At 37.1% G+C, this 11,616-nt stretch overlaps 1 protein-coding gene across 2 annotated transcripts in view; it reads right to left on the bottom strand.

The window, feature by feature from the left end:
• Positions 1–245: 245 nt before the first annotated feature.
• The window catches only part of LOC110446456 (putative gamma-glutamyltransferase YwrD), a 35,397-nt gene continuing 24,026 nt past the window's right edge, over positions 246–11,616 (bottom strand). For both annotated transcript variants that reach the window (XM_021491627.1, XM_021491618.1), the window contains exons 5-11: positions 11,337–11,452; positions 10,808–11,048; positions 10,460–10,631; positions 7,127–7,286; positions 6,367–6,475; positions 1,995–2,139; positions 246–653 (exon numbers count right to left, since the gene is read on the bottom strand). In XM_021491627.1, the coding sequence (XP_021347302.1) occupies positions 410–653; positions 1,995–2,139; positions 6,367–6,475; positions 7,127–7,286; positions 10,460–10,631; positions 10,808–11,048; positions 11,337–11,452 (1,187 nt within the window). In that variant the 3' untranslated portion in view covers positions 246–409. The remainder of the gene's footprint in view (positions 654–1,994; positions 2,140–6,366; positions 6,476–7,126; positions 7,287–10,459; positions 10,632–10,807; positions 11,049–11,336; positions 11,453–11,616) is intronic.

Here is an 11,616-nt window from a genome sequence, read left to right as displayed (position 1 = left end):
AAGCCACATCAGGGGCGGGTCCAGGTGAGGGCGTAATGGGCGTACGCTCCCCCTTTTCAAAAAAAATAAAAAAAATAAAAAAATATCGTAATTTGCTAATATTGTATTGAATATGGCAATTTATCATATTCATTAATTAAACACATACTCTGATAATAAATGTCAAACCCTGACATTTTAACTATAAAATATACATGCTCCAAGTCAAGAACCGTTACATTAGTGCATTTCACAATTATTTCATGTTTTTTAGCAAAAAAAAAAAGTCCATTTTGTTTTCGCTTCGCTCCGCTCGGCGACAGATTTTATTCTACGCCCCCTCTTTCAAATATCCTAGAAACGCCCCTGCACATTTATGACATAATTCTTCACCCTCACACTCTCTGATAGTTAGTGACATCTTGGGGTGTCAAAAACCTATAGCCATCCCGTCCGCCCGGGGATCTGAACCACACCAGTATACGCGTCCATCTCTATTTTTGCCGGTGTTGGACTTGTCCCAGAAGGCCCCCACAGTGATGGCCTGTCCTTTACCGAATAAGGAGCGGCCATGTGCAACTAGCGGGCCGCGCACTGTATGACCCATTTCAGCCAAACCTGCGACAACATCTAGCGAAATACCGTCCTCCACCGACACGTAGCTCTCGTCGTACCTGAAGAAATAAGGTTAAATATAAAAAAAATATCAGTTACTCAGAAATATTAGTTCTCTAGAGATTTTTGCAGACATGTTCATTTAAACAGGCTATTTCGAGTGCAAACCATGTTAATGGTCTGTACTTTTAACCTACAACGACCAAGTAATTATAAATAGTTAACGTGCATGTCATTGTTATCGTGAACACCGAAAGTATCACAATGTTTTAGTAAGGTATTGATGCAGCGCCAGGTCACTAAAGTTTTGTTTTGGTTATACGAGAAACACACGTGTGTTGCTGCACAGTTCACTGGGTGACAGGGCTTACCATTGGCGATGTGAACAAACACATTCTTGTCTTACAATAAAAACAATTAATCGAGTGAAAATTGCTGATCGTCACATAATCAATTTAGTTGATAGATAAATGAAAATAATTAAATCAAAATATTTTGAATTGGGATGCTTTTATATACACTTTTATATACACTTATATACACTTTTATATACACTTTTGTATACACATTTATATACACTTTTATATACACTTTTATATACATTTATATACACTTTTATATACACTTTTATATACACTTTTGTATACACTTTTTTATACACTTTTATATACACTTATATACACTTTTATATACATTTTTATATACACTTATATACACTTTCATAAACACTTTTATATACACTTATATACACTTTTATATACACTTTTGTGATGATTTTGACACTTGCTGATCACGCTTAATGTGGTTTAATAATAAAAACAAGGATTAACGATATCTCAATACGGTTGACAACGTCGTTAAAGGACCAATTCAACAGATTTGACGGATATGTTTTTCACATCTCCACTTTTTCCCTTTCTTTCAATCTTCCATCTTCAAAGAATATAAATGAACAAAATATGGGCTCATATTGTCATAACTGTGAAGAGGGCTTAAATATTTAAAGTGGAAAATTTTGTCTTCTGATCCATTTGATTTTTATGACAAAAGAACATATCAATAATTGCGCGTGATATCAAATTAAATTTTGCTGTTTTCAAAATAAACTCCCTCTATTTTACCAGTTTAGTTTAAAACACTTTAGAAAAATACTTTAGAAAAATACCAAAAGTTTTGCCAAATCCTTTATACATGTACAACGTTATATTGAGTGGATTGCTGGAAATGTTAAATTGTCAATTCAAATAGAACTGAAAGTTGTCGGTGAAAAGTATTTAAAAGAATTGAAAAAACATAGATTTCGTTTTAAAGAAAAAAAAAAGTCAATAAGCTAGTATGTATCGTGTGCGCTGGTATCCGAATTTTACTGAAGAAAATGAGGCGATCAAATAGAAACTTACCCATATCCTCCTCCGACACAAATTCTTGGCTGGTCTAAAGCCTGCTGTGGATTCATACCGAACTCCAGCATGTTCAGTAGAACCTGTACGTGGCCTTGAGGCTGCATATAACCTCCCATAACACCGTAACTCATTACCAATTCTCCTGTAAATAAAGATCAGCTAACTCATTACCAACTCTCCTGTCTATAAAGGGCAACTAACTCATTACCAACTCTCCTGTAAATAAAGGGCAGTTAATTCATTACCAACTCTCTTGTCAATAAGGGGCAGCTAACTCATTACCAACTCTCTTGTCAATAAAGGGCAGCTCACTCATTACCAACTCTCTTGTCAATAAAGGCCAGCTGCTACCTCATTTCCAACTCTCCTGTCAATAAAGGTCAGCTAACTTATTACCAACTCTCTTGTCAATAAAGGTCAGTTAACTCATTACCAACTCTCCTGTCAATAAAGATCAGTTAACTCATTACCAACTCTCCTGTCAATAAAGGTCAGCTAACTTATTACCAACTCCCTTGTCAATAAGGGGCAGCTATTTCATTACCAACTCTCCTGTTAATAAAGGTCAGCTAACTTATTACCCACTCTCTTGTCAATAAAGGCCAGCTGCTACCTCATTTCAAACTCTCCTGTCAATAAAGGTCAGCTAACTTATTACCAACTCACCTGTCAATAAAGATCAGTTAACTCATTACCAACTCTCCTGTCAATTAAGATCAGCTAACTCATTACCAACTCTCTTGTGAATAGAGATCAGCTAACTCATTACCAACTCTCCTGTCAATAAAGATCAGCTAACTCATTACCAACTCTCCTGTCAATAAAGATCAGTTAACTCATTACCAACTCTCTTGTGAATAAAGATCAGCTAACTCATTACCAACTCTCCTGTCAATAAAGGCCAGCTGTTACCTCATTACCAACTCTCTTGTCAATGAAGATCAGTTAACTCATTACCAACTCTCTTGTCAATAAAGGCCAGCTAACTCATTACCAACTCTCTTGTCAATAAAGACCAGCTAACTCATTACCAATCCCCCTGTCAATAAAGATCAGCTAACTCATTACCAACTCTCCTGTCAATAAAGGACAGTATACTCATTACCAACTCTCCTTTCAATATAGGGCAGCTAACTCATTACCAACTCTCCTGTCAATAAATATCAGCTAACTCATTACCAACTCTCTTGTCAATAAAGGGCAGCTAACCTCATAATCAACTCTCTTGTCAATAAAGATCAGCTAACTCATTACCAAATCTCCTTTCAATATAGGGCAGCTAACTCATTACCAACCCTCTCGTCAATAAAGGGCAGCTAACTTCATAACCAACTCTCCTGTCAATAAAGCTCAGTTAACTCATTACCAACTAACTCATTACCAACTCTCTTGTTAATAAAGGCCAGCTAACCTCATTACCAACTCTCTTGTGAATAAAGATCAGCTAACTCATTACCAACTCTCTTGTCAATAAAGGGCCGCTAACCTCATAACCAACTCTCTTGTCAATAAATATCAGCTAACTCATTACCAAATCTCCTGTCAATAAAGATCAGCTAACTCATTACCAACTCTCTTGTCAATAAAGGGCAGCTAACCTCATTACCAACTCTCTTGTCAATAAAGGGCAGCTAACTTCATAACCAACTCTCCTGTCAATAAAGGCCACCTAACTCATTACCAACTCTCTTGTCAATAAAGGGCAGCTAACTCATTACAAACTCTCTTGTCAATAAAGGACAGCTAACCTCATTACGAACTCTCCTGTCAATAATGGCTAGCTAACTCATTACCAACCCCCCTGTCAATAGAGATCAGCTTACTCATTACCAACTCTCCTTTCAATATAGGCCAGCTAACTCATTACCAACTCTCTTGTCAATAAAGATCAGCTAACTCATTACCAACTCTCTTGTCAATAAAGGCCAGCTAACCTCATTACCAATTATCCTGTCAATAAAGGTCAGCTAACTTATTACCAACTCTCCTGTCAATAAAGATCAGTTAACTCATTACCAACTCTCTTGTTAATAAAGGCCAGCTAACTCTTTACCAACTCTCTTGTTAATAAAGGCCAGCTAACTCATTACCAACCCCCCTGTCAATAATGGCCAGCTAACTCATTACCAACTCTCTTGTCAATAAAGATCAGTTAACTCGTTACCAAATCTCCTGTCAATAAAGATCAGCTAACTCATAACCAACTCTCTTGTCAATAAGGATCAGCTAACTCATTACCAACTCTCCTGTCAATAAGGGGCAGCTATCTCATTACCAACTCTCCTGTCAATAAAGGTCGGCTAACTCATTACCAACTCTCTTGTCAATAAAGATCAGCTAACTCATTACCAACTCTCTTGTCAATAAAGGGCAGCTAACCTCATTACCAATTATCCTGTCAATAATGGCCAGCTAACTCATAACCAACTCTCCTGTCAATAAAGATCAGCTAACTCATTACCAACTCTCCTGTCAATAAAGGCCAGCTAACTCATTACCAACTCTCCTGTCAATATAGGCCAGCTTACTCATTACCAACTCTCCTTTCAATATAGGCCAGCTAACTCATTACCAACTCTCTTGTCAATAAAGATCAGCTAACTCATTACCAACTCTCTTGTCAATAAAGGGCAGCTAACCTCATTACCAATTATCCTGTCAATAATGGCCAGCTAACTCATAACCAACTCTCCTGTCAATAAAGATCAGCTAACTCATTACCAACTCTCTTGTCAATAAAGGGCAGCTGCTACCTCATAACCAACTCTCTTGTCAATAAAGATCAGCTAACTCATTACCAACTCTCCTGTCAATAAAGATCAGCTACTTCATTACCAACTCTCTTGTCAATAAAGGGCAGCTGCTACCTCATAACCAACACTCTTGTCAATAAAGATCAGCTAAGTCATTACCAACTCTCCTGTCAATAAAGATCAGTTAACTCATTACCAACGCTCTTGTGAATAAAGGCCAGCTAACTCATTACCAACGCTCTTGTGAATAAAGATCAGCTAACTCGTTACCAACTCTCTTGGCAATAAAGGTCAGCTAACTCATTACCAACTCTCTTGTAAATAAAGGCCAGCTAACTCATTACCAACGCTCTTGTGAATAAAGGCCAGTTAACTCATTAACAACTCTCCTGTAAATAAAGACCAGCTAACCTCATTGCCAAATCACTTATTATCAAATCTTTTTACCACGTTTCCTGTAAAAAGAAGGGTTTTATTTCAAACCTTAATAATGGAGGCAAACATTAGTATGTGTTCCTGACCGGGATGACATCAAATTACCATTTATATATCTAGATATATTGTTGACATACGAAACCTCAAACGAAGTATATTGGTTAAAAGAACTTATTGATAGAAGCTTTAAGTATATAACGTGAATATTTCTGGTAAAGCAATGGGGTAAGTACCTTTTTTCTATTATCTTTGCAATATGTTTTGTAGTTCAGCACTATCTCTAATATTATCAAAACTGTCATGGACAGGATCTCGTCTATTCTTACGACATTTTGGTGTCGGAAGTCAGTTTAAACAAGCAACTGCTGAATTCATGTTGGGATATTCATGCAGTATAACCTTTAACAAACCTACGTTGAGTGTCATCTGCTTAAACGAAAAGGTTCAGTTCCGTGAAAAGTTTTCTCTATAGAGAAGCACGTGGCATCTGTCTGGAACTAGCGTATACTTAGGAAAAACCTCAGATAAAATTTATTAAGGCCCCGTGCCACTTATTGCAACATAAATTACATTGTGCTTTACCATTACAAAAAGCTCGCAAAAAGGAGTGGATCTGGGCAGATAATCAGCAACCTGCTTTTGAATCAAAATAAAATTCCATTTAAAACAGTGACACTCGCTTGGGAAGCTTTCATCCTCTGAATAACGACGCTTTGAGCGAAGCCCTTGGAGCTGAGCTACAGTTGTAAGATAGGAACAGTGCGGGCTGAAGAACGTCGTAATGTATGCCAGCACATGATTGACAACACCACAGAGCACGCACTGTATTACCAGGAGAGAACTGCCTACGATTGTAACATTGACGAGACTTAACACCAACTCGGACACCCTTTTTATCAAAATTTCTTCATGGCTATTGAAGTTCAAATGTATAGAGCAAAAATCAGTGCAAAGTTTAATCTATCTATATGTATATGCCTTAATCATTGATAAAAACAGGGGATTTGTGGGTATATAAGGCACAAGTAGGGCTGAAGTAACACCTTAAGAGTTGATGGTCTAAGACTGCTCCAAAACTACAAGTCTTACATACAGATCGACTCAGTTCATTCTTACTACACTACCAATCCATGCCAATTTCTTATCACCTCTCCTGGCAGTTGAGAACATCGTATTGTTACCTGTGTTTGAATCAGTTAACATGGCGGGGATTATGGTGTGATACGGACGTTTATTTGGGGCGATCACATTTGGGTGCTCTGGATCCAATGAAAATCCACTCCCTCGGTTCTACAACACAGACATGAAATACACTAACACCTGGTCAGTATATGGATCAAGGTACACTGGAATATGTAACAATAACAACCTTCTCTTTCATGAAAATTGTTCTAGACGATAGATATTTGGTATGTTGACTCAAACAGCTTTTGCTTCGAAATACAAATATTGCCATTGATTGTGATGATGTCACTACACAGATACTCAAACAGGTGTACGCTCTATTTAATGTAACACCGACGTTTCCTAACGGAATTCGAAGTGTTGCATTTCATAGTAAGGCTTTCACTTGATGCATACACATTGACAAGATGTTTCCAACTTAGAATGTTAACCATTGGCGTAGTGAAAACAGTGCCAAATACAAGAATAAAATAACTTGTGTAATGTAAATCTAAAAATGATCAGCTATAATTGTTTTATACATTCCCGTAGTATACATAATCCAATTTTCTTAAATATATGCATATAAGCTGCACAGAACACTTTATTTCTTCTGGTATCGAACTAGATATCATGATGAAAGAAAAAGATACTTCAGACGTTAGTTTAGTCGTAAATGTCATCAAAGGGTGTGTAAGAGGAGCGTTAGTAGACAGATTCCAAGATAACCTTCCCACCACACTGACTATATGATGATACCGACGTTACACTCCTTACCTGTAACGTAAAGCCACACCCCTCGGGAACGATGGCCGAGCCGAACCCCATGAAGTTGCTGTTGATGAAGGAGCATGCATTGCCTTGCGAGTCTGCTGTAGTGAAGTACACAGTGTCGGGGCCAATGTTCAAATCGCCTCTTTTCACATTCGCCATAGCCCTGTGTGCACAAACCACAAAGAAAGTGATTGATGTTCATCTTGATCTGTTGAATTAGACGGACTCTTTGCTTAACTTAAACAAATGCCGTCTGATAACGTTTCTAGTCTACAGTCGAACCAAACGCAACCTGAGTATCATCTTGATCATCTAGATCTAGATACTATTAGTCCATGTATTATTTAGACTTACAACTGTTAGTCCACGTATTATCTAGACCAACAACTGTTAGTCCATGTTTTATCTAGACCTACAACTGTCAGTCCACGTATTATCTAGACCTACAAATGTTAGTCCATGCTTTATCTAGACCTATCATAGTTGTCCATATATTATTAAGATCTACAACTATTAGTCCGTGTATTATCTAGACCTATCAAAGTTAGTCCGGGTATTATCAAGACCTACAACTGTTAGTCCGTGTATTATCTAGACCTACAATTTGTACAACTGTTAGTCCGGGTATTATTTAATTAAGGCCTACAACTGTTAGTCCGGGTATTATTTAGACCTAGAACTGTTAGTCCGTGTATTATTTAGACCTAAAACTGTTAGTCCGTGTACTATTTAGACCTACAACTGTTAGTCCGTGTATTATTTAGACCTACAACTGTTAGTCCGTGTATTATTTAGACCTAAAACTGTTAGTCCGTGTATTATCTAGACCTACAATTTGTACAATTGGTAGTCCGTGTATTATTTAGACCTAAAACTGTTAGTCCGTGTATTATTCAGACCTACAACTGTTAGTCCGTGAACTATCTAGACCTACAACTGTCAGTCCGTGTTTTATATAGACCTACCATAGTTAGTCCGGGTATTATTTAGACCTACAATTTGTACAATTGTTAGTCCGTGTATTATCTAGACCTACAACTGTTAGTCCGTGTATAATTCAGACCTACAACTATTAGTCCGTGTACTATCTAGACCTTCAACTGTTAGTCCGTGTATTGTCTAGACCTACATTTTGTACAACTGTTAGTCCGTGTATTATCTAAACCTACAACTGTTAGTCCGTGTATTATTCAGACCTACAACTTTTAGTCCGTGTACTATCTAGACCTACAACTGTCAGTCCGTGTTTTATATAGACCTACCATAGTTAGTCCGTGTATTATATAGACCTACAACTGTTTGTCCGTGTACATGTATTATCTATACCGACAACTGTAAGTCGGTGTATTATCTAGACCTACAACTGTTAGTCCGTGTATTATCTAGACCTACAACTGTTAGTCCGTGTATTATTCAGACCTACAACTTTTAGTCCGTGTACTATCTAGACCTACAATTGTCAGTCCGTTTTTTATATAGACATACCATAGTTAGTCCGGGTATTATTCAGACCTACAACTGTTAGTCCGTGTACTATCTAGACCTTCAAATGTTAGTCCATGTTTTATATAGACCTACCATAGTTAGTCCGTGTATTATTTAGACCTACAACTGTTAGTCCGTGTATTATCTAGACCTACAACTGTAAGTCCATGTTTTATATAGACCTACCATAGTTAGTCCGTGTATTATTTAGACCTACAACTGTTAGTCCGTGTATTATCTAGACCTACAACTGTTAGTCCGTGTATTATCTATACCTAAAACTGTTAGTCCATGTTCTATCTAGACCTATCAAAGTTAGTCCGTGTATTATCTAGACCTACAATTTGTACAACTGTTAGTCCGTGTATCATCTAGACCTACAACTGTTAGTCCGTGTATTATTTAGACCTTCAACTGCCAGTCCGTGTTTTATATAGACCTACCATAGTAAGTCCGTGTATTATCTAGACCTACAACTGTTAGTCCATGTTTTATCTAGACCTATCAAAGTTAGTCCGTGTATTATTTAGACCTTCAATTTGTACAACTGTTATTCCGGGTATTATTTAGACCTACAACTGTAAGTCGGTGTATTATCTAGACCTACAACTGTCAGTCCGTGTTTTATATAGACATACCATAGTTAGTCCGGGTATTATTCAGACCTACAACTGTTAGTCCGTGTACTATCTAGACCTACAAATGTAAGTCCATGTTTTATCTAGACCTATCAAAGTTAGTCCGTGTATTATTTAGACCTACAATTTGTACAACTGTTATTCCGGGTATTATCTAGACCTACAACTGTTAGTCCGTGTATTATCTATACCGACAACTGTAAGTCGGTGTATTATCTAGACCTACAACTGTTAGTCCGTGTATTATCTAAACCTGCAACTGTAAGTCGGTGTATTATCTATGCCTACAACTGTCAGTCCGTGTTTTATATAGACATACCATAGTTAGTCCGGGAATTATTCAGACCTACAACTGTTAGTCCGTGTACTATTTAGACCTACAAATGTTAATCCATGTTTCATAAAGACCTACCACAGTTAGTCCGTGTATTATTTAGACCTACAATTTGTACAACTGTTATTCCGGGTATTATCTAGACCTACAACTGTTAGTCCGTGTACTATTTAGACCTACAAGTGTTAATCCATGTTTTATAAAGACCTACCACAGTTAGTCCGTGTATTATTTAGACCTACAACAGTTAGTCCGTGTATTATCTAAACCTGCAACTGTAAGTCGGTGTATTATCTATACCTACAACTGTCAGTCCGTGTTTTATATAGACATACCATAGTTAGTCCGGGTATTATTCAGACCTACAACTGTTAGTCCGTGTACTATTTAGACCTACAAATGTTAATCCATGTTTTATAAAGACCTACCACAGTTAGTCCGTGTATTATTTAGACCTACAACTGACATGTTAGTCCGTGTACTATCTAGACCTACAAATGTTAATCCATGTTTTATAAAGACCTACAACAGTTAGTCCGTGTATTATCTATACCTACAACTGTTTGTCCGTTTATTATTTAGACCTACAACTGTTAGTACGTGTATTATCTAGACCTACAACTGTCAGTCCATGTTTTATTTAGACATACCATAGTTAGTCCGGTTATTATCTAGACCTACAACTGTTAGTCCGTGTATTATCTAGACCTACAACTGTCAGTCCATGTTTTATATAGACATACCATAGTTAGTCCGGTTATTATCTAGACCTACAACTGTTAGTCCGTGTATTATCTAGACCATGCGTTTGATCCATTGATTTAATGCTAGAAGTTTTAACACATCATTAACTTTTCAATATCTTGACTGATACACTACCTGTTGTTTCGAATGAGTTGTCTTCTCTTTTTTGCATACTCTTTAGACAGTAAGGTAGATAGAGGTACGTCTACTTTGGACGGATCAGCACAGTACCACGTGGTATCCGTAAATCCTAGTTTTAAGGCTTCGGTCACAAGGTGAAGGTATTCTGCAGAATTAGCACCAAGATCTGAAAAATATTGAATAAAAAATTGTTGATGAATAAAATCCTTAAATAACAATTTAGGTTTTATAGAGGAGATGTGTATGTCATAGCTAACCTGAAATTTAAAACTTCAAAATGCAATTTGCCTGATTGTTAAATGACCCCATGAATGAGAAAATAATATTTAAATATAAGATTACCTTTTAGATCGTAGGCCTCTAAAATGTTCAAAGCCATTAGAGCAGCCATCCCATGACCATTTGGAGGTATTTCCCAAAGACGATAACCCCGATAGTCAGTGCTGATTGGCTCCTCGTATGTCGTCACGTGACTCTGTAAATCGTCCAAAGTCATAACACCTCCAAACTTCTCAACAACATCGACGATGGCCTTTGCGATTCTCCCCTCATAGAAGCCCTTTTTACCCATAGTCCCTAGTTCCTGAAGAAGGATGAAACATTCAATCAAAGGTCAATTATTACAAACAATGGTTTTACGAATTCAAAATGTTTAAGCAGAAAACAAATAAATTACAAAATGTATATCATAATAGTGCAAGTCATAACAGACACCTTTGCTTCCATTTAAAAGAAAAGAGAACATAATAGCTAATCTATTAATTTATTGTCTTTCTTTCACATTCATTTATGCAAATTTATATAACACATATTGACCAAAGGGACTACAGAAATACGTTGAGTATGCCTATTACAGTAATAGTAGCCTTACCCTGAACGTCTGAGCGAGATAGGGGAGTCGCATCACCTGGCCGTACTTAGGAGCCTGACCATCGATCAGTAAGTCACGTCCGTGCTTGTTATTAGGAGTAAGTAACGAATCAGCACCTACAAGTACCAACAGAAACTCTCACGTTATAACAAACGCACACATTATACTAATAACCAGCCTGGTACTATGATACTAATAACCAGTCTGGTACTATGATACTAATAACCAGTCTGGTACTATGATACTAATAACCAGTCTGGTACTATGATACTAATAACCA

This window comes from Mizuhopecten yessoensis, unplaced genomic scaffold (assembly GCF_002113885.1).
Source record: "Mizuhopecten yessoensis strain PY_sf001 unplaced genomic scaffold, ASM211388v2 scaffold333, whole genome shotgun sequence".
Taxonomy (NCBI): domain Eukaryota; kingdom Metazoa; phylum Mollusca; class Bivalvia; order Pectinida; family Pectinidae; genus Mizuhopecten; species Mizuhopecten yessoensis.
The sequence above is the reverse complement of the archived record's forward strand: the minus strand, read 5'-3'. Positions and strand labels throughout refer to the sequence as shown.